At 36.4% G+C, this 24349-nt stretch overlaps 1 protein-coding gene across 1 annotated transcript; it reads left to right on the top strand.

The window, feature by feature from the left end:
* Nucleotides 1-6125: 6125 nt before the first annotated feature.
* LOC145730339 (spondin-1-like) lies at nt 6126-23547 on the top strand. Its single transcript, XM_081981512.1, has 14 exons — nt 6126-6246; nt 7359-7554; nt 13652-13860; nt 14351-14542; nt 14606-14812; nt 14865-15119; nt 16215-16428; nt 18202-18393; nt 18671-18985; nt 19042-19143; nt 19199-19372; nt 19427-19516; nt 23042-23190; nt 23247-23547. The coding sequence occupies exons 2-14, from the start codon at nt 7368-7370 to the stop codon at nt 23325-23327; spliced, it is 2367 nt and encodes a 788-aa protein (XP_081837638.1). The 5' UTR covers nt 6126-6246; nt 7359-7367; the 3' UTR covers nt 23328-23547.
* Nucleotides 23548-24349: the final 802 nt, after the last annotated feature.

Here is a 24349-nt window from a genome sequence, read left to right as displayed (position 1 = left end):
TGGAGAATCTAAATAAAAATAGGGGGTTCTATTTAAAAAAAAAACTAATATTTTATCAGCTACGCCTTATTCTACAATAATGAACTTATATTTTGAATTTTCATTAAATTCATTAATTTTAATGAAGAAAGTCATATATTTTTTCTGAGAATTCACCCAAAGAGAAATTCAGTTTTCAGAGAATTGTTGTAGATGAAAGTTCTTGATAGTTTGTCGTTTTCATTAAATTATTTGTGGAGAAAATTATCTAGGACCATCTCTATCCCTGACTGTTGGTTGACATTCATCTACTCAAGACCATATCGGTACTGTCGCTATTTACACTAAAAATTATCACACTATTCGCTCAATTCTCAAAAGGCTTTGTTTATGAGTGTGTGAGTGAGTATTTTCTTATAAATTGAGACAACTGCCTCAAAGAGTGGGGTAGAATAAAATGAAAGACATTGTAGTAAAACCGCACATTCTATACCAGTCATACTAGGTACTAGGTGAAGTGAAAAGTAACTTTCCTATTGGGAATTTTTTTTTTGCGATTTCCTTTGGTGAATCTTAGTGAAAAAACGTCTTTCGCAAAATTGAATATACAACATTTGGAATGCCCTCCTGGATATTATGTAATTAATAGGTTCAATATTTTTTTCGGCAAATGTGAACAAACTAATACTATTTTACTTCTTATTCTTCTGGTGCCGTATCAGGTCCTCCTGATGTTGGTAATCTCAATGGCGAGTTGTGCTCAGCGAGTCTAGAGTTGTTCTGCGCTTCGAATTCCGGTCCATTCTCTAAGATTCCTTAACCACGAAGCTTGACTTCTACCGACTCCTCTACGGCCTTTTATCTGGTCCTTCATTATAAGTTGAAGGATACGGTATCGATCACCCCTGAGTATGTGACCCAGATAGGACAGCTTTTGGCATTTCGAACGGCGCTTGCTCTTTTTTAAACCGCTTCATTTGTCTGCATGGCTACTCGTGGGATTCGCAGCATACGTCTATGTAGCCACATTTCAAATGCTTCAAGACGATTAATGGTTGCTGCTTTTAAGGTCCAAATCTCTGCCCCATACAACAGTATAGACCATATAGATCAGATATTATTGCAGAAGAGTGATCTCATTTTTTGAAAGGTTGCGCAAGCCGACTCGATTCTGAACTTGATTTCTTTATCCGGGTCGAGATGCTCTGTAATGTAACAAACCAGATATTTGAAACCCTTTCAATGTTTTGACCATTTATTTGCAGTGCAGCATCATTATACAGCTGACGACTGAAAACCATAAACTTAGTTTTAGTGATATTTATGTTGAGACCCATCTCTTGTCCCATCCCGTTGACCAAGTGTAAAAAACGTTGAAGGTCCTGGAGCATCACATAAGATTGCGGTGTCATCGGCATAGCGGATGGTATTGATCAGTTCGCCGTTAATCTTAACTCCGCACTCCTGGTCATGCAACGCCTGTTCAAATATTTTATCAGAATATAGTTGAACAACAGTGGAGACAGTATACATCTCTGTCTCACGCCACGCTGAATCTGACATTCGTCGGTTAGTTTTCCGTTGACCCGGACCACTGTCTTTTGTCTCTATCATCAACTTACAGTTCTCCTCAGCACATCTATAAGTTTTTGATGTTGTACCCTGTCGAATGCTTTCTCATAGTCTATAAAGCATACAAAAATGTCTTTACGTTGATCGCGACACTTTCGAAGAAATATATTTAAGGCAAACATTGCTTCCCGGGTACCAAGAGCGTTTCGAAAACCAAACTGGGTTTCGTCCAGATCACTTTCACATTTGTTGCGTATTCTTCTATGAATAATGCTAAGGAATTCTTTTAGTGTGTGGCTCATAAGACTTATCAACCTGTAATCACTGCATTTCTTTGCACGTTCTTTTTTAGACAAAGTTATAAACACGGACTTCAGCCAGTCTTCTGGTATCTCCCCAGTGATGTACACCGTATTGAATAGTTGAACTAAAATCCCGATGTTGTCTTCTTGGATCATTTTCAAAAGTTTCACTGGAATATCACCTGGTCCCGTCGCTTTTTTCGCTTTTGCAGAGTGTATGCTATTAATTTATAGTACTTCGGACTTCCACGCTAACAGTGGTGTCTGGTTGATCTGATCTGTTGTCATCAAATAGTTCAGCTATATGTATCCACTCCAGGCTTCAAGAACTTCATGTTCGTCAATGATTAGTCTGCCTGTATTATCAATCAGCATATTAGGACTTTTCCTAGTATATAGGCCAGCAACTTCCCTAACTTTCTTATACATGTAGAACATGTCATGTTTTCTTTCCAGCTCTTCCATTTCCTTGCATCTGTATGTCATCCATTTTTCCTTAGCGTCCCGGATCTTGTTCTTAATTTCCCTTTGTTTATTCATCCTATATTTCATCGTATTATGGTTAAGTCTTCTTCGTTGTTTCATAAGTTCTAGTATTTCGTCAGTGACTCATCGCTGTTTTTTGGGTCTGACATTCGTAGTTGGATGTTGATTTATGACTTTACTGAGCTGGTTCTGGAACAGTTTCCAAATATCATTGATGTTGAGGACCCTCAGGTTATTGTTTAAAGTAGTTTCCAATGCATTCCTGTCGAGTTCATTTATATCGATTTTAGCCTGATGCGTGTTCTTTGTTAGTCTCTTTAACTGAACCTTGATATCGGCAACCAGTGGATTATGATCAGAACCAATATCTGCGCCTGGATATGTTGTGACTCTGTTGACAGAGTTTCGGAATCTTTTGTTGACTATAAGATGTAGTCGATTTGGTTTTAGACTGTGTGTGTTGGATTATCCCCTGGATGCTTCCAAGTAAACAACCTTCGTTTGTGTAACCGATACCAGGTGTTTGTTATGACCATATCATGCTCTTGGCAAGAACTATATAACCTGTCCCAAGTTCATTGGCTTCGCTCAAGACGTGATCGCTTACTAAGTCAGATCTCCGGCCTTCGCCTATTTTTGCATTAAAATCACCCATATGTGTGATTACATTACTCTTCAGACTCCTTAGTGTTTTGTCGAGTTGTTCGTCAAACATTTCAACTTCGTTGTCATGCTATCTGCCGTGGGCGCATATACTTGTAATATATTAATGTTAAATGGGCAGGTGTTCAGTTGTAAGAGCATAATCCTAACAAAATTCCTAACAAATCTTACAAATTCAGAGGCACAAAGATGCCGACCCCATACCTGTGATCTTTATCTTCCTCATCGCTTCCAGAATAGTACAGGGTGCTATCGTCATGGTTACATGTGCCCAAGCCAGGCCATCTCAATTCACTTATGCCTGTCACCGATAAGCTCATACACTTAATCTCCTGGATAAGGTTCTCAAACTTTCCGACTGCGTATAGACTCCTAACATTCCATGTGCCCATTCTTAATTTGGCCTTTGCTTTTTTGAGCCCGGAGATTCTTAGCACCCTTAGCCCATTTAAGGGCTGCCCGTAACATTTCTATTTCTCGCCATAGCAATATCCTGGGAAAGGTTATAGCAGTGTGGTTTCCCGTTGTTCTCACCGCTTTAAACTCAGCCGTTCCTAACATGGAGACCCTGGTGATTCCTCTTCTTTATTTACCTCGCTTTATTAAGGTGCACGAGCATGAAATAAAAAATAAAAAAATATCAGTTTTTATTATAGGACGCTGTCTAACAAAGTTTAGGTAATTTTATACTAATGGCTATTTCATGTTTTTTTCTGTAGAACTTTATATTGCCAGTGTTACAGTTAATTCTAGTCCGTAATCCGATGAAAAATGACCTTAATTGAATCTGGCGAGCTACAATAGAAAAATAACTGCCCATATACTTTGCACGCGGAACACGTTTTTATAAGTGGCCGGCTTCGCAATAAAAAGGGTTGCTTTGCTTTCGTGTCACCCTCAGTTATGTGCTTAATTTGATAAGGGTTCAGGTTTTCTGCAGGATCGCTGTGAACGATTTTTGTTTATACGACTTTTTGTTGGCTTAGCAGATACGTTATAGCTACGAAATAGTTTACAAGCAGCAATTTGTTATAATACTTATAGGTAGCCTCACCACGGGGATCTCGGTTCTTTGATGAGATACAAGGAAGTTTAATTCGGGGTAAAATTGAGCAATTAGGAATCGGTTAAAATGTCGCGTAAAAAATTTAAAAATTCTGAGTTCATCCGGAAATATCCGATAAATACGAAATTTTGGAAATTATTTTTAATTTTTATTTAGTAAAAAAAATAAAAACTAATTTCCAAAATTATTTTCTCGGATATCTCCGGAAGTAGGTACTAAGAATGTTTAAATTTTTAAAGAGGCATTTTTATTGACTCCTAATTGATCAATTGAAGCCAGACACCCTACCCTGCATAGTGCTGAATCAATTGTAAAAAAATGCAAATAAAATGATTTTAAATGCAATTAAAGTACTGGTCTAGAAGTTTCATAACAACTAGACTTGTACAGGGTGCTGCATTTTCGATGGTTTTACGGGGTACATAGAAAACGGTAATAGATAGAAAAAAAGTAGCATACGTGTTCTGATCTCTTTTTCCGAGCTGAGATGACTGGCGACGAGTGGGCTGCGCAAACTTCTTTTGTTTCAAAGATACGGGGGGCTTTTGAAAATTGGTCATTTTGGAACCTCCTCTGTATTTCATTTGCTATTAAAGTTATCAAAAAAGGAAAAACGGTTTCCGGTAGAAGTTTTGACGTAGAATCCAATGGCGTAGTCAGTTTTTTTCTATTACGTTTAGTTTCTGACATATGACACTAAGTTATATTTTTTTAAATGGAACACCCTATATATTTTTAGTTCATTTAATTCTGTTGATTTTTACTTTTTCAACGGTGTATTAAAACATATAAGTTTGTAAACGTTAATCTTGGTAATTAGAAAAAAAGCGTTTCCTTAACACAAAAGTGCTAAATAATATGTATAAAAATACCCACAGTCGAAACAAAATTTGGCTATGTTCATATTAACATGTTACATGTCGTTTATAAACAGTTTTTTTAACTTCTACCTTAAAAATAGTAGAAAATAGAAATGACCACTCTTCTTATTAAAGTGACGGTAGAACTGTTTGTAACTTAGATTTTTAATAAGATTTATTAAAAATATTTAATTTTCTGATGTGTTAGTTGATATGATTTCCGATTTTGTTTGGTATTTTAGATATTGGCCTTTTTTTAGCTTAGCAAAGGTCTTTTTTTAAAATAACAGGATTAACCTCTACAAACATATGTTGTAATACACCGTTGAAAAGGTAAAAATCAACAGAATTAAATGACGTAAAAATATATAGGATGTTCCATTTAAAAAAATATAACTTACTGTCATATGTCAGAAACTAAACGGAATTGAAAAAACTGACTACGCCATTGGATTCTACATGAAAACCGTTTTCCTTTTTTGATAACTTTAAGAGTAACTGAAATACAGAAGAGGTTCAAAAATTACCAATTTTCGAAAGCCCCCCGTATCTTTGAAACAAAAGAAGTTTGCGCCGCCCACTTTTCGCCAGTCATCTCAGCTCAGAAAAAGAGATCAGAACACGTATGCTACTTTTTTTCTATCTATTACCGTTTTCTCTGTAACCCGTAAAACCATCGAAAATGCAGCACCCTGTACAGTAGTATTGTGAAAAATATTGTATTTTTTTTGCCTCCAATGGTATTCATGCACCATTTTGTGAGAATATGGACTTCTACTTTACTTTTCCCAATTATTTTTTTTCAGGGATTCAAAATTCAAATACTAATACTTTTATTTCAAATACCTACTGTTCAGCTTTGTGTAAATATAATCACAAAGAGCCAGCCCATATATTGATAATTTTGAAGAATCTGCCTTTAATTACCCTCAAATGTTTATACATTAGTTTCGGAACACCCTATTTTTTCCAGATTGTAAGCCACTTCAATGTAATTGAACTAAGTTACGCTATTCCTAAATAACTGGTACTCTCTATCCCCGTAAAAGTTGGAACAAGTTGCGGAGTGTTCTTAAACTATCCCATATAGAGTTCATCTGGACGAGACGCGGCGTTTAAAACTAATGAACAGTAAGTAATTTCCCTTTTGAAAAGTTTGCGTGGCGCGCATTTCCACAACCACGTCCAGTTTGTGTTCGGCTTTTCAAGGGGTTGTTTCTTCAGTTTTAGTCGCAGCTGTTTTCGAGACTAATCGAGTTTACAGACGCGACGATGTCCGACGAAGTTTGATAATAAAGTTTTACTGATTGGATTCTGGGTAAGACTGTACCATTGCTATTTATGTAACCAGATACAAAAAGTTTTATTTTCTGTAACAAATACATTTTAATAATTTCATAATGAAATATTTTGCAAGCGTGTTGCATAGAAAAAGTTTTCTATTTTCTGAAGTTGTAGCGCATAATATTTTCTGGAGATATATGTTCTATAAGTTGGTTGAGACGAGTTACTCATTTGTTTTGGATGGTTGGGATTGGAAATCCAAATCCAAATAGTCAGATCGTTTCTGAACAGCTGAGATATTGCAAGGAATCAGATATGGCCAATTTCCAAAGATACTCTGTATATCCGAAACAAAACAGGAAGATAGACTGATTCTGATTGGACCAGAGCAGAGTAAACCCGAAAATCAAGCTAGAAACGTCTATCTTACTCTTTTTTAAATTTGTTACCGTTTAAAACCAATGAATTGTGGCCACCCTGTACAGGATGAGTCAACGATAGAGTAAAGTTTCTTATCTCGTTAGTTTCGAAAAATACAAAAAAATGTTAATTACAAAAGTTTTAGAGAGTATTGAGATGCATACTACATGCATACTAGTAGTTTAAAATTACTTTTGGATATACAAGGTAGTTCATATTGGCGTGACCAGATAAAATATTAATTTTTTTCTATCATAATTTTTATAATCTACCTACTGTGTATACTACCAAAACTTGTACTTCTCCTACCAATCTTCATTCTATACATCAACCAAGTAGTATGATACACTACAACTTCATTGTAGTATAACCGCTGTAAATATAAAGATTAAACACTCGCAAAACACTTTGCTTCAGATTAGCAGAGTCCCACTCTGTATGTTTACTGGGCGATTTCCAAATCCGAACTCCCAGTACCAGAATTCTCCCAAGTAGTGTACCTTCCGAACATCTGTTTACTAACAATTTATTTAAACCATGTCTATCTCACCCATGCCGTTTTCAAGGAAAACCCAAAATCATAAATATTAATGGCTGACATGAGTTTTATTTAAAAATTGGTCTGTTTTACAGTTTAAGAAAATATAAATTACACCAACAAAAAGATATTACACTTTTGTCTTTTTAAATGTATGAATATTTTTCTTAGATATTTTTTTATTTTAGGCTGCCAAAATGAACATCCAACATCTTTTCCTTTTGGCTATTATTGAAACGACATCACTCGGAGTGGAAATTGGGCTCAGATGCGACATGATACCGGAAGGGGTGACCGCCCCTAAGCACACACAAGACTTAGATCGATATGAAATCGATATTTCCGGTCGACCCGATGCTTATGTGCCCGAGGAACAATATACCGGTAAGTAGGTAGTTTCCTGTTCCATAATATATTTACTGTCAGATTTAGTTAGATATATGGTTTCAAATATCTGGATCGACGCACGCTAATGGCATAATCGGTTTAACTCAAATGAAATATAGAATTTCATTAAGCCAATACAGGGCCATTATTTGAATACATCGATCTCGGGACATCGATATTTTACATGCGATGATATAAGTTCTATGCATATGATTTTTCTTATGAATCACAGTGGAGTTTCAGCTAAACAGGCTCTAAATAATTTTCAAGTTTGAGTTAATTATTAGTAGTTAAACGGGAATATGCCCTATTACGTCGATATTTGGGCCATACAAGGAGCATGCAAAAGCGCACATGTCTATAATTTATAAAATAATTAATAATAAATCATGAAAACTAGTACAAAAATTAGGGACTAGGGCGTCCGTTTAACAAAAAAATAAAATGCTATTGTAGTGTGACATTTTTAAAAGTTTTTGCCAATACGTTCCAAATAGTTTTGACTGTATATTCCTTATATTCTTCTCCACTTGTTTCCTCATGTTAAAGAACGAATATGTTAAAATATTTACCAAAGCAGGTCCTGTGATTGCTCAGTTTAGAACGTAAACTTAGTAAACGACACTAATGTAGCTCGGAAAATGTTTGAGACTAAATAATTCAATGATAAAATCGTGAGATTGTAGATCAAATCCATGGCTACTAGTCTTGATGGTTGCACGTCATTTCATCGTCTCCGTTTTTTTTTATCATCAAACACAAATTGTACATACATTTTGTATTTTTATATTTCTAAAGCAGCAGTTAAAAGAGACAGGTACCTTCTTTCGTCTATATTGAGTTTTACTTCCCAATGGGCCTATCCCACATATCATAAATGTTTGTTTTAATGACTGGAATCGAAAGAATAGGATCAAAAAACTAATTTTTCATATTCTTGAAGAAAAAATTATGGTCGTAAATGTTCCTACATTAGTTTGAATTTGTCCATTAAATTTAAAAGATCTGTTTTGGCGCGCATGTGACGTACGTAGTTCTGGGCGATTTTATTGGCTGTTGCACGCCATCTGTTTCACTTCTTGTCGCTGATTGGTTGATAGTGTAGTACGTCACCGACGGCGGGCGTTTTAAACATGAGATTAATGTAGTTTTTATTATCATTTTTTTTCTATTTAGACTTAATATTTTTGAAAACAAAAAAATACGGGTATAATATTTTAAATCCGTCTTTATAGTTATGAAATAAAAAAAAATTGTGGGACAGGCCCATTGCTACGAAAATTGCTAAAACTTTTGTTGTTTAAAGCAGTTTTCATCCATAACAAAAACCAAAACCCTCTTCGTTTTCAAAAAACCAGTCAGATGTAGTTTCTCTCTGGAAAACATAACTATCGAACAAGTTATGTCGTTCGACTCTAGCATACAAATTACCTCAAGTCAAAATAGAACGAATGAAGTAAATGGACAAGCCAACAAAGCCAACTGAATATCAGGCCTACTTCGTGACATAATATGGAATAACACCAATATGAGTAAAAGGTCAAAAGTTAAAACATACGAAACTTGTATTACACTCAGGGATTTTCTGTTTCTCATTAAGATGACACCCTTTAGGAAGACCTCCAAAGAGGTGGATAGAGTGGTGGTCTTCAACTTCTCAAGGAAATATAGAACAATTGTGCTAAATTGTATTATTTTGATATCAGGATTATGCTGTAACTCTATGTCCCATTACTTATGGCTCACCCTGTAATAATTATTATGTATAGCGGTTAACTTCAAACTAATTGATTTTCTTGATCTGGTTATCGGTTCTAGTTCACACTAAATGCTCTCCTTTTGATACAAAAATTACATTAGCTTTTCTCATTCCCACAAGAAATTACTTTTCACAAGAAACTAAAATTACCAAGTATACGGGCGTATCTGCAGTAATAAAAGTACGCGGTCTTAAATAAGTTTTCCTGCTTTGTAGAGTAAAAATAAGTCACCCAAAGACCCAATTCCGTCAGTCCAACTAGTTATTGCCTTGTAATTTAATTGAAACACTCTGAACGAGAAACGTAAAGCCCATCTTAATTACTTTTGTGTCTGATGGCACGTTTTTGTCTTATCTCAATCGTCAAAAATTCGTTGAAAAAAATTAATTGAGTTCGTTTTTTGTTAGAGCTACTTTCTTTTAGAGTTCACTTGTTTTTAATATTACTTTTAATCAAATTTATCTTGATCTGAAACAGTCCTGCAGAAAAAATTAAATAACCTGTTTTAGTTTTTAAGATTACAATACTTCCTTTAAGTTACATGTTCAAAATAATTTTTTAATTAAAATACTTAACTATAGATAAAGAATATCGAATGATTGCTGCTCTCCGCTATGCGAAAGGAAAGGAATGGTAAGGGGAAGGTCAGGGTTGTGATGGAGAGAGCAGCTGAACCGGCTGCAATGTATGTACAGCAGCAAAATCTAGGTTAAAAAGGCACAGCAAGACAGCAAGGTGAGGAGGCTTTTGGGGGCTGCGGCGAGAAGAAGTTCCTGCTGGCGTCGGTCAGATGCTACCAGACCGTTGCTACGAACGCCCTCAAGGTGATCAATGGTGCATCTCCTTGGCATTTGCTGGGCGCCGCAGCTTTTAGGTTCCAAGAGTTAAATGGGAAAGAGAAAATGAGAAGGACAGGTCTTTCCTGGGTGGAAGCTGTGGAATGAGGCGATTAGCGGCGTGTGTGAGGATTTGGGTTGATTCGAGCGCGGGTGACTGGAAAACCGGAATAGGAGGTCATGGAGGATGGTACGACGAGGTGACAAGAGATAGTCTGATCGCAGAGAGAGGGGAAAAGGGAAGTAGTGCGCTGGCGACGGATAGCCTGTTGGCGGTTAAACTGTTCCATATATTAAAGGATTGCTCAATCCCATAAGCGTCACCAAAAGACCACAGATCACGTGAACGGCCGGTAGTCTTCTCCATCCTTCGGCTCAGCCTACACAAACTTATAGAAATGTTGAGGAATAAGGACTGGGGGGAACATGGAGGAGAAGGAAAAAGATAAAATGGGAAAGCTCTGAAAAGGTAAGAAGTGTGTCAGGAGGTAGGGCGAGGGATAGGTTATTGCCGATGTCCTGTCTAGGTAGTCAATGTCCTGTCTAGGTAGTCAATGTCCTGTCTAGAATGATGAAGGTTATTGAAGAGGAGGTTATCCTAGAATATGTATTCAAAAAGCTAGATTGGCACCAAAAGGTCTAAAAATGGACGGCCAAAGTCTATCAAACTTACGGTTTGCAGACGACATTTTCTTACTAGCTGACAACTTGGAAAATATTAGAATAATGCTACAGGACCTTCAGGATGAATATGCAACAGTAAGTCTAAAAATTAACATAGAAAAAACAAAATTTATGACAAACCTCGTCCCTAGCAACAACCTAATTATTGAAAACTCTGATGTAGAATTGGTAGATAAATACACATATTTAGGCCACGACATAAGCATATCCAAAGCCAACCAAACATGCGAGATAAACAGAAGAGTTATACTCTCCTGGGCTGCTTACGGCAAACTTCCAGACGTTTTCAACAGCGACCTTCCAATATGCTTGAAAAGAACAGTTTTCAACCAATGTGTTCTACCGGTTATGATCTATGGTGCCGAAACACTAACCCTTACCCACTCTTCTGCTAAGAAACTAAAAGTAACACAGCGCAAAATGGAGAGATCGATGCTTGATGTTTCATTACGTGACCATATTAGAAATGAAGAATTACGCAGAAGAACAGGCGTAACTGATGTGGTACATGCAGCAAAACTCAAATGGAACTGGGAAGGACATGTGGCTCGCATGCAAGATGGCAGGTGGACAAAACGATTACTTGAATGGAGACCCAGATCCGATAAAAGAAATAGAGGAAGACCACCAACTCGCTGGACAGACAACATTACAAAAAACTGGATTCACAGCGCGCAAGACAGAAAGAATGGACTCAACTAGGGGAGGCCTATGTCCGGCGGTGGACGCAGAGGGCTGATTGATGATGATGATGATGGTGATTGAAGAGGAGATTGGGCTGTCGAAAAGTCGGAGGGCTGATTGCTCAGTGGATGTCGCTTAGAACCAAGGCATGAGTTTTAATTAAGATTTAGATGAAGAACAAGAATCACTTTTAAATTTACTACAACAAGCTAAACTTATTGATTACACTATCAGATTACTTTGCCGCACTAGACTAGAATGTGAAAAAGTAAAATTTTTAGTACGCGATTAAGAAATATTATTCCTAACCAGTGTGCAAAGTAAGTCTTGTACGCACGATAGACAGATATGCACTAACGTCGCGAAGCGGAGTTTGGGCACCAGACAAGTGTGGACAAGACACTTTGCACAAGAGTTAAAAACCATGTTTTTTCTACTAGAAACCCCAAAGTTTATTTATTTTGCAACATAAATATAAATTCCGTTAAAAACGCAAAATCGAAACTTTGCACACTCGAATAGAAAAATAGTATTATGTTTTTCCTTCTTTTTTAGCGTCACAATTATGACACTTCATCTACTATTTACCACTAACAAGTAACAACAAAATTGCAAGGATTTGTATGCTTTACCGGAAGGATTTGTTTTTTTACGACCGAGAACATAATTTCCGGTGTTCCCTGAATGATCGATATCTAATAACTTTACGCTAAGGTTCCCATAGAACTAAGAGAGCCATTTATCATTTTCCGCTGTTATGTCGCTTATCGATTCCGCTAATCCAATTCTTAATGTAACTTTAAATGTGTTCAGAACAGCTCACAGCAGCAGCAGCAGATTTTCTTTTTCGACGAGTGATATTTTGAATTTTGCTTTCTACTAATAAACACTAACTTTCATGGTGAAATAGGATCAATTGGTTAAAGTGAATTTTGGTTGACAAAACAGATCAAAAACTTTTACGTACACTAGAGTTAACTATGCGAAAAATGAAATAAAAATAGAATAACGCGTACCAATACAGGAAAATGTGTGAAATTTAAATAAAATTTAAATGTAACGTGTTACGTAATGAAACGTCACATTCAAAACTCTTTCCTGCCTATAACATGTCACACTTTTCCGCGTACATGTGTTTTCTAGAAACGTACTAGCTATTTACTTTAATAAGTGCGGGAAGTGATTTTTTACGCACGTGATAGGAACCTCATCAATAATTGGAAGAAACAATCATTGAAAATAAATGATAAACTAAAATCGAAAAAAATATATAACAGTGAATTTAACAATATTATTCTTTTATACACAAAATTAAAACTTGATTACAACCTACAAACTTGATTTTTTCTCCCTAGTGTGGGAATGTAATCATTCGGACACGTTTGTAGAAAAATACACTTCCCGCAAGAAGGTATTATGTAATAGTTATTTTCCGGAAAAGTGTATTTGCCTCACGATTTTGTTTGTAATAGTAGTAGTATGTGACTGGTTTTCTATTGTAACCCCTTCATCTACATATAGCATGACATAAACACTATTAAATGCTAATGTTCGCATTGTAGTTTTCTGCTGGATCGTAGGAAAAATATTGTACCTAATACGTGCGGGAAGTGTATTTTCCGCACTTGATTGCGCACATAACTGCGCTTCTCGTCGTTCGGTCAACTGCAATCGGTAAAGTGGCACTTGTTGGATAAATAACTATCTCCTTTGATCCTACAGAAAAATGCAATTGACAGAGATTTGATATTTTAAAATGTCGTTAGCTTAATGCATTTGCCAATGTTTCTTTCATAACAAATTCTTGATTATACAGGGATTGATCACTTATTGCAGCATTAGCGGCCTCTAATATTTCTGTCGGACAATCACTGAGTCATTTTTGTTAGTTTGTGACGAACAAAATAGAAATAAATCAGACTGGATTTCAATTCGCAACTTGAAAACCCGGATTGGTCTATTTCATATTGTACAGAGTTGGACTGTGATTCCTGAATGGATCATCAGCCACTGGTTTTCCGTTTCAGTATACAACTGTTAATATGTTTGCCAATTAACCAATATTCCTGTAGTAGTAGAAGGAAAGGAAAAATTACTCAACGCTTTGGAAACCAAAATATTTTTTTCCAGTGTTCCTAAAGGCGAAGGACGGTTCCAAATCGACGCATAAATTCACTCACTTTATTCTGTCTGTGTTGAATGAAAATCCAGAAAAAAATATCGACTCCGAAACTTCGATTGGTTCCTTGCAATTGTATGGTGATACGTTGACCAAGTTTAGCGACAATTGTCAGAATGCCGTCGTTGAAGCTGATAGTCAATCCAAAGCTGAAATTCAGGTAAAAATTCAAATTTGTTTATTTTTGCGAATCAGTTAAGTTAATTGTACCGAATGACCCAATAAGACTGTTCCTAGGCCATAGCTATGAAACCGTTCGTCGTATGACTGTGGGAAAAAAATGCGGTAAATCGGCCATGAAGATTTACTGGAAAATATTTTCATGTTTTAACAATTACCAACAGAAAGCTAAACAGCTATCCTAAATTTTAAAATGGCGTTTTCTTTAAATTTTCCGTAATAAACTAAAAAGATATTGAAAAACGGTTTTCACTGACCTATTTGGATCTCTTTAACTACTTTTTCACAAAGAAAAAGTCATATCCGTTGAATTTTTAATTTTTTTTATGGAGTTTAGTTATGGTGTCTAAACCAGCCCCCTATCGGAGAAGGATTCAACTAAATTAACATATTGTGCTTGATTCTTACTGCTTAAAAACAAACCAAAAAACGACACCAAATTTGTTAATATCTAATTTTATTAATTTTAGCTTTTGTGGCTGGCACCTTCAAAAGGAAGCGGATGTGTAAAATTTAAAGCGACAGTAGTGGAATCAGTAGATGTTTGGTTTAGTGAAAACGAAGAGTTGACCAAAATCCTATGTGAAGAAGCTCCAGACACTGAAGACACCCAACCTAAAATTTTGAAACACTGCTGTACATGCGACGAGGCCAAGTACGAAGTACGAACGTATCCGTGAAATCTTGTAGTTACTTTAAAAGTTGCTTAGTGTCATGTTTTCTAGGTAACCTTTGAGGGTCTCTGGTCGCGAAATACTCATCCAAAAGACTTTCCTACCAACGGCAGAATCACAAGGTTTAGTGACATTATTGGAGCATCGCACACCGTAAATTATAGTTTTTGGAATTATGGTGATTATGCCAGCGAGGGTTTGCAGCAACTAGCTGAATTTGGCAATACCAGGTTATTAGAGAGCGAACTTAAAGCCAAGGTAACGCTCCTTAAATGCTATAGCTTTCATTATCTAGTCAATTAAAATATAGAGCGACCATATTCGAACTATCATCAAGGCAAGAGGAGTAAGTTATCCAAATATTACTGGTAAAACTTTTGCCGTTTTCCGAGTGGATAATAAACATCACTTGATGTCCATCGTATCCATGATTGATCCTTCTCCTGACTGGATTGTAGGCGTATCAGGGTTGGAATTGTGCTTAAGAAATTGTTCTTGGGTGGAGTCAAAGGTATTTAACTTGTATCCATGGGATATTGGGACAGATGATGGAATTACTTACTTGGTATGTAATAATTACGAAACAGGGCAAATCGGGTCTACCGAGATGGTTTATTAGAAGTAACTATGTATAAATCACTACTCAGAATGTATATTAATTTTAGTGTTGGGTAAGTCATATGAACCAAAAAGAACCGAACTCAAAGTCGCAATTTAGTTACTAAATATACAGGTGTGGTAAAAGAAAAACCGATCATCGGAAAACAGTATAACGGACGGAGAAACATTGATAATTGCATGAGCGAGACAAAGATTTTCTTGCGATGTTGCCAAACGCTATTTTGAATTCGTCGACTAGATTACACTCAATATTAATTTTGTAACTAAAACACTTTTAATCATTTCTATTTATTTTGATAATCTGTTTACAATAAGTTCTGTGTATTGTTTAAAAAGTTGCATAAAATGCGATCTGCTCTTAATATTATGTTAGTTATCTCCGGCTGTTTTCACATGCAATTCGAGAGAAACTTTTTGCTCTACCTAACAATAATTTGACTTATTCTGGTGGAAATTTTAGGTCTATAGCGTTTCTGGACTGATCGACGTTTAGGTACAAAAAGATTTACGACTAAGCCAAAGAGTATCCGTATCTGTATCAAAACATTATCTATAAAACTTCAACCAAAAATACTATTTTAAACAATAGATTTACTGACATTGACCTACGATGTTTCTTGATGAATACGTATTTTAGGACAAATTAGTCCAAGCCACATCTACCTGGGGCCTAATTCTTGAAAGTAGGTAACGGAATTCTCAAGTGTTGATAGGATGTAACAGAAGAAGCTGACAATAACGGCTTCCCGTCACATTCTCAACATCAAAGTCTTATGGGATGCCTATTTATGATTTTTTTTTTGCAGAAAATAAGACAACCAATATTTACTATTATATGAACACAGATGCAGCAAGTTTACCAAACAATCAATTAGTAAGCAACTGACTTATCATTAAACCTTTGAGGACTTATGAATTAAATTATTGTTTTGAGAAGTATTTTGCTGATAAAGCCACTACTGGAACTTCTAATACACCATCACCCTGTATATTGGGTGAACCTATTGACTATTTCCTTTATACCTTTGCATAATTCTAGTCGGTGAATCAACCCGCAGCAGGAAAGCAAGTAATACGAAGGCTAAAGTACGATTATCCAGATGATCCAAGGTCCCCATTTTATGATCCTACTGGGGCCCCAATGAAGCCTTTTGCCAGACTGAAGTTGATTCGTCAACGATTGTATGAGAAAAGCTGCGACTTTAAACCGAATGACGATCTTGAGGATGCTAATTCTAACTGTGAAACTACTGGTAGAAACTGTTATTATTTGTAAAATTTTAACTCAACTTGACAAACGCTGCACAGCTCAATCACTGAAATACGAATGTTTATTCTAACTGCCACACTAGTAATGTAAATAACTATTATAGATGGCTTTAGATTCTGTTAGGTCCTCCTTTCAGTTTGAATCTTAACAGCTAAGAAGAATATTTGTTTCACTTACCGTTTTTTGAAATACTGACACAAAATAACCAAATTGTATTGTCACGTTAAGGGATATTTGGGGCAGTATTTAGGGAAGGGAAATAACTGTATTATTACATTATCAGGGAGATGCAGAGATAATGACTCGAGAGTTTCAGATTTAGGCGATGGAGATAAATGAGAAGCTATATCACTGCCTAGTGAGTCTTTGGTCCGAAAACGCCATGAGACCAGTAAAACATTGAATATGTTCAGCCGACTTCAGTGGCTTAGAAGCTAAGTAATCAGTCATGTGAACTTACTTTATTGTCCGCACTCTGGCAGCTCTTGAGAACCTCAAAAACTACTCATAGAAGGTGTGAATCCTAAATATTAACAAAAGGTTGTTAACCCTAGTAAAACAAAGAATTCTCAAGTAGTTTGGACATGTGAGGAGGAAAGAAGGTGAGGATAATTGGAAAAACTCATGATTCAAAGGAAAGGAACGAGACCCAGGGGGCGTTCGCCAAACCGATAGATAGACCAAATGAAGAAGTTTACTGGAAAGAAAATATTAGATGCGTTCCTATGACATAAGGGAAGAGCGATCGCCAACACGTTAACATGAGCGACAGGCATGGGATCACGACACTTCAGGATATGAAGTATACTACTTGGATCACATTTTAATACCGTCGTTGTGTTTATGTACAATTGGCAATCTTCTAAGTGGAAACACATCACTAGGCTTTATCGCATTGGCATGACTTTTATGGGCTCTGTACTGTCAGCATAGCATCATCAGAATTATCCATTCTGAATTCTTTCTCAACACCCCTAAACATGGATCTGTACTTTTCCATCTGAACATGTTTTTCCAGTTCGATTTTTCGATATATCAAATGTGAAATTTAATGCCATCTTTATCTAACTAATTGCTTTCTAATGGTTCTCTCTAACTTTCGCTATCTGCACAATTAGTCTACAAAACCCATTAGGTAGGTGATTAGGTTTTCCATATTTTGTCACTAAAATATGTTGGGTCGGGTATCAAACGAAAAGCCTTCACTATGTCACTCTAAAGGATGATTACGCACAAAGAACAACGGCCTTTACAGACAAACCATTTATTACAAGCGTTAAAGCACTTTGCGGGGGAGGCAAATGCGATGCTAAGTCACAAGTTCTGCGTATGTATTCGATCTCTTCTAAGAGATTTTGGTACTGATAAGCGAAGAGAGCAAAACACAAAGTAGCTATACCATATTCGGACCCTTTTTTCCAAGACAACCCCTGGGACATTACCACAGATATTGCTAATCTGATAAAGCTTCTTTATTTCTTACCGTGACAATATAATGATCAGAAATATCAACACCACATAATGACATATGGTTATTTTGTGACTATAAAAATATATCTTGTTCCGAAATTAATTTACTATCAATTTTGACCAATTGCACCGACATATTTAAGGACACTCTAAGCTAAGTCAAATCAACTTAGTTTATTTAGAGCCTAGGGCGTCCTTAAACGTCGATGCAACTTGCCATTAGCAATCTTTCTGTCAAACGATACCTGATATCAACATTTAATCGTATTGTAAAAAATATCTTTAGATTGGTCAGAATGGTCAGCCTGTTCAGTAACTTGCGGCAGAGGAGTAAAGTATAAACAGCGACGATATGTTAAAGAAGAAGGCAAATATATTTGTCACAAGAAGCTGACTGAACGGGGAACGTGCGAAGCTTCTCAAAAGTATTGTCCTCAAATCAGGCGACGCGAACAGGAAGACCCTATATGCGAACTTGGTAAGTTCCAAACACAATTCATATCATTTAAAATCAGTACTATCGAGTTAACTATAGATGGATCAATGATTGTTTGCATTATTTTTTTTGTCTCCATTATAGACAAACAAATAATTTTAAAAGACGTGGGAAGTCGTTTTAGTTTAGTTAGAATTTTACAGCAAACTTGCATTTGAATAAGTACAGTGCTTGTATACGCTAATCAGCAGTGTGACGGGTCTGAATTGTTGATCCAACTTTCAGCATCTATGGCACCATTAGTTAACAAAACTTATAGGTCCTTGGTCACCGTGGTCTAGCTGCAGCGCCACTTGTGGAAAAGGCACTAAAACTAGAGACAGAAAATTTCAAAGTCGATACGCAGCAAAAAGATGTGTTCACGGTAGAACAACTCCGTTAATTCTTCAGCAAAATTTGGAATGTTGGGCAGATCACAAGTGTGACGATTACGACGAGTCAGATTATGATGAATGTCCTGAAAGGCCTTGGACCGATTGGTCACCATGTTCTGCGACCTGCGACAAAGGATTTAAGGAACGTTACAAGCTTTCTTTGAAGTACACAGGCCAGGAAGCGATTTTTGGCCCTAAAAGTTTGTTTAGCTCGTAAAACTATCACAATTACTTAACTAAAATAATTGTATTACAGAAAAACACGGCAACGAAAAAGATGATACTTGCGAACGACAGATCAGGGAAACTGTAGAGTGCTTTGAACGATCGTGTGATAAGGCGGACAAGCTTGTAAATGGTATTTGGAAATGTATGTAATATAACATTTCTTTAGTACAGTCAGTTTGTTGTAGCCGCTGTGTGCAGTTTACTGAAAGACGTTGGCGCATGTAAAAGCAACGTGGATCGCTGGTATTTCGATACAATGAAAGGTCAATGCGAAATATTTAGCTATAGTGGTTGTGAAGGAAATCAGAACAACTTTAATACGCTGGAACAGTGTCAGACGCTTTGCTCAGGATACCATCGTACGACTCATTATCTTTAAGATTGTTACAAAAATAATTATTTATTTATCACAGGGGAGCTTATTGCTAATTCAACAGTAATACGAACTGCAGGCTCTGCGTCAAGACTTTTTTCCTATAACATCCAAAACGACGCCACTACTGGTAATTAGTATATGGTTAACAAGATATTCAGAGCTGGAAACTATTTGGAATAAAAGTACTTGAAAACAGATGGAATTCCTGCGTAAACAGTTGGATCTATATTTGTATGATTTACTCTTTAAAGTTGAAATTCTGGAAGTTTTGGGTGATAAATCCAACAATAGGGTGTTACGATACTTTACGCACAAATGGCTATGTTGTAATGTTTTTTAAGCTTTTGGGTTCGTTTCCCAGGACGAGTGATAAAGTCACAAAAAGAAGCTCGTTGTTTCAAATCAACCTCGTACTATGTTTAAAACTAAATTTACTATTTTTTGATAATGCAATAACCATTTTTGGTAGGGTCGCATTAAATACTACTTTGTTGGTTTCGTTTCAATAAACTGCAAGACAATGGTATGTGCCGTTAGTTTAATGAGAAAAAACAAACTAACTTTACTTTTCCGTGTCCGAATCACGGTCATTGTTAGCGAGCCGTAAATCATCGACATTTCATTTTGAAGAACACAGCTCTCATGTTCTTAAATGCTCCATGTTTTGTACTTCTTCGCACTTACACAGACCGTCGTCGTTTTTATCCTACCCAACTTCGCCAAGTTTAACCGATTTAGCATATACGCCAGGTTTTCCATTCCGTCTCTTTTCTGTGAGAAGATTCTGGATACGGGGATAAGTCTCTGGGGGTGCTATATTGACAGTTCTCATAAAACGTTTTCTAGACTTAAGCCAGCTGGAACCTCCAGGTTGTTCAAGCTGGTGCAAAGGGTATTTGTCATCAAATGTTTGTTTGAACGTCTCCAAGTACTGGACACCGGTTCTTCACTCTTCTTGTGATGCAAAACCTGCTGCTGCTCAGTAGAGTAGTGGTAGTGGAGTAGCCTTTATATAGCCGGTAATTATCCGACATGTGTTCTTCAGTCCCATAGTGACTTGCTTTGAGTGTTTAGATCTACCCCATACTGGATAGACATACTCCGCCGTTGAAAAACACATTGCCTCAGCTGTTGTTCTTAAAACCTTTGGGTTTGCTCCCCACTTGCTCCCTGCTAGTGTTTTATGAAGGTTGTTCCTGGTAGTGACTTTCTGGCTAGTGTTTTGGCAGTTGTGTTTGTAGATCAGAGAGCGATCGTGTACCAAACCGAGATATTTGGGTTTGTCTGTATGTTCCAGCACTTTTACTCCCCCCAGGACGCCTTTAATTTTTTCTTTGCGAAATGGGTGTTTAAATGGAAGGCAGATACGTGGGTTTTGGTAGAGTTGGGTTTCAGTGAGTTTTTCTTGTATTAAGTATGAAATCATTTTTAAGGCTTTTTCCAGTTTAGTTTCAACCTGTTTGTATGTTTCGTCTTGTACAGCGATACCAGTAGTCTATTAGAGTGTTGTACGTCATATGCAGCCGTAAGATCAATTAGGGCCACTCCTGTCATTTCTTTTCGCTCAAAACCGTCTTCTATTAATTCAGTAGGTAATATTTAATACCTGACCCGTACACGAGCCCAAAACCTTCCTGTTGCAGAATAAGTTTTGAGTAGAAGCAAAGAGAGAGAAAAAGCAAAATCATTCCAAAGACATGCAGTGTTAAAAAGTTTCTCCAAGTGGCCCTTTTCTCGACGGTCTCTCCTCCCAAATCGGTTTCATTCGGTCATTTCGTAATCTATCGAAATGCCCGTCCCATCTTAGGCGCTGGGACTTAATTTCTTTGACAATACCACCGTCGCCATAATGCTGACTAATCTCGGTCTTTGTCCTGATGCGATACTGGTTGCTGTTAGAGTCGTGGTGAGGACCAAAATTTTGTCCTTAAATTCTTCTTTCAGAATTCGTGAAATTTTCTTCATTATGCATAATCATTGTATACTCCGTATGTCTCGCATCCATAAGTGACTATTAGGGATGTGATGCTTTTGTAGACTTTCACCTTTGAGGTTTTTGACATGTTACTGGTTTTGAGAAAGTTATTTAGAGAGAACGCACATCGATTCGCGGCTTGTATTCTGTTTTTTTATTTTCTCTGTGACATTGTTATCGGCTGTATAATTGCAGCTCCCAGATATTTAAAACGCTCTACTTGTTCAAAGTTATAAGTGTCTATTGTTACATCTTGACCTATTCTATCTCTGCGTCCCTGTCTGTTTATGCACATTTAGTTGGGGTTTTCCTCGTTAATGTTTAGTCCTACTTCTCTTGTTGCATTTTCTATTCGATTTTAGATACATTTTACTGTTGATGTGCAGTCTGCAATGATGTCAATGTCATCTGCATATGTTAACAATAGTTTTCCACCTCGAGCAGTGAGGAGTTCTGTTTGAATTTCCGTCGACTTCGTAGCTTTTTCTAGGGAAATATTAAACAGTATAGGTGACAAAGCAATTCCTTGTTTTAAATCGCTACGTATCTATATCTGAGAGCCTGTTATTTATTCATACTCTAAGTTTTTTCCGTCATCCATACATGCCTTCGTCATCTGGATAAGTTTTCTTGGGATTTCTAATTCGGCCATTGCATTCCACACCCGAGATTTTTCAATGCAGTCGCTTGCCGAAAATCAATTAATAGATTATACCTAGATAGTACGGTGGAACTCCCATCCTTTCTCTAGTACTTGTCTGAGTGGAAAAAGTTGGTGAATAGGGGATCCAGATTTAATATTAAGTATGGAGTAGTCTGTCTAGAACAATATTGGCTAGGACTGGCTGTAGGCCGTATTGATAAGCGAGATTTCCTTGTAGTTTGAGCCCCTTGACTTGTCACTTTTTTTGTGGATTCGTATTATGATGCTTTTTTGCCATTTTGTTGATATTGTCCTCTTTCCATATCAAAATAATTAGTTAATGTAAGGATTCACGTTCGTACTTTAGTAATTCTGATGGTATGTTATCCGATCCAGGAGCCTTTGAGTTTTTTTACTGTTTTTTGAATTTTTTCTATAGATGGTTTTTCTACAGGAAGATATGCTGTGTAGTATGTATTTTCAGTCTGTCCTTCCTTCGGGTTTTATGTATATTTTTAACAACTTTTTAAAGTAATTTTTCCATGTGTTCAACTGTTTGTGGTTGTTGATTATCATGTCTCTATTATCATCTCTTTTCAACATCGCGACTGACCTAGGCTGATTTCTTGTTTTGAGTTTCTCTTTCTTGCACTTTTTGTTGATATTCTTCATTTAATGTTTAGTCGTTTTCTTTTTGGTTTTTACGATGGTTTTTTTTTGCTGTCTTTTTTATTTTTTTTTTAATATAATTCCACAAACCTTCAACATATATGCATTGTATCATTTTCATTTTTTTTCAGTTTTTCTTCTAGTTCTTGTTTTCCGTTATTGTTCCACTGTCCCGTTTTGTTAGTTTTTTTGGTTATTCTTACTCAATATCCTGATTTGGAGTTTGGCCCTTACCAGGAAATGAGCTGTATCTCCGTCTAAAATCAGTTTTTAGTAATTGAGTCTTCAAATACGTTTACCCAGTATGTTGTCCAGTTCTGTAAGAAGTATTTTTTATTTATGTTTAACAAAGTTGCACTTTTAAGCGTACATTTTCGGCGATGTAAATAATCCAATCAAACGGTCCAACTTTTTGGATTGCCAAATGTCCAAATGGACAGATTGGTCGGAATGTATACCAAGTGATGGCACTGAATGTGGACCTGGGTATAAATTTAAATACCGGCATGTTGAAGTAAGAATAGTTGTTTATTGTATGACACTATAAATTATATTGATTTTATTTCACAGGTGGTTCCTCAAAATGGAGGCACTCCATGTTCCAAACGAACAACAAAAAAGAAACGGTGTGTTAGAGAGTGTAGTGAATAATGCTACAAAAGCGAGACATTTTATTAATATCATTGTTGTAGAAACAGGCAGTATGCGTGTATAATACATGTATATTGTATTATTACACACAAAATTGAGATTCTCACTTTTAATTAATCCTGAAAGTAGCAGTTATCCGGGATTGTAATAAAAGGTTAAGAAATAGAAATAACTAGATATGAGATACTTTGAGTGAATAAATTGAAGCAATGCAACATTATTTGTGGGTTCAAATCCACAACATACAAGGTCTCTCAAATACGAAGAGAATCCTTTATCATCTCCTGTTATATTTGCATAGCAAATAAAATATCAACACAAGAGCAACGACATACTGTAGTATGTTACGTATTAAGAACAGTGTAAAAGTTTTATTGATCGATGATAAAGTTTGAAGGCTGAGCGTAGCAAAACCTCTAATTTGTCTCAGATCAGTAAAGCTGTTACTGTTCGTGATACTAATTTTTGTATGACTGAATGTAAATCATCCCAATGACTTACAAGTGGCAACAATGTTTGTCGGGACACGAGTTGTTCCTGTTGGCAGTCCAAAACGAGAACGGAGTAACTGGCGGGCGAAAAAGGTTGTCTTTAGGTTAAGTGTTCAATACAAGTGTTTAAAATTTGCCTGGCGTTTAACTAAGGCCGGGTTTACCCAACTTCTTAGTCATAGTCGTAATCATAAACTTAATTTTTGTTCCACATACTAAACAAGTAACCAGGACGATTTTGTTTACTATGTGTTGTTATGGACCAATATTAAGTTTATGATTACGACTATGACTATGAAGTGGGGTAATCCCGGCCTAAGTTTCTATATAAAAAGCAAAAGCCGTGTCGTTGACAAAATAACCAAGTCGGATAAGCGCCGATTCAATAGATTCAGTTGCACCGAGTCACAGTGTATTACCATTTACTATAGCATGAGTAAGCCTATTGAACCAATAAAAAACATTGAATTGTTAATCCCCTATCATCATCATCACCTATCACATTATTTCTCAAAGTTTATACACAAATGC

Source organism: Ips typographus, linkage group LG6 (assembly GCF_016097725.1).
Source record: "Ips typographus isolate SLU linkage group LG6, UJ_Ityp_2.0, whole genome shotgun sequence".
NCBI classification, from domain to species: Eukaryota; Metazoa; Arthropoda; class Insecta; order Coleoptera; family Curculionidae; genus Ips; species Ips typographus.
The sequence above is the reverse complement of the archived record's forward strand: the minus strand, read 5'-3'. Positions and strand labels throughout refer to the sequence as shown.

Bases quoted from the DNA above. Each gene is read 5' to 3' on its own strand.
- LOC145730339 (XM_081981512.1), top strand. From the start codon at position 7,368: ATGAACATCCAACATCTTTTCCTTTTGGCTATTATTGAAACGACATCA. The intron at 15,120-16,214 runs GTATGTAATAAT...GCATAATTCTAG, and splicing joins ATGATGGAATTACTTACTTG to TCGGTGAATCAACCCGCAGC. The intron at 18,394-18,670 runs GTAAGTTCCAAA...CAAAACTTATAG, and splicing joins AGACCCTATATGCGAACTTG to GTCCTTGGTCACCGTGGTCT.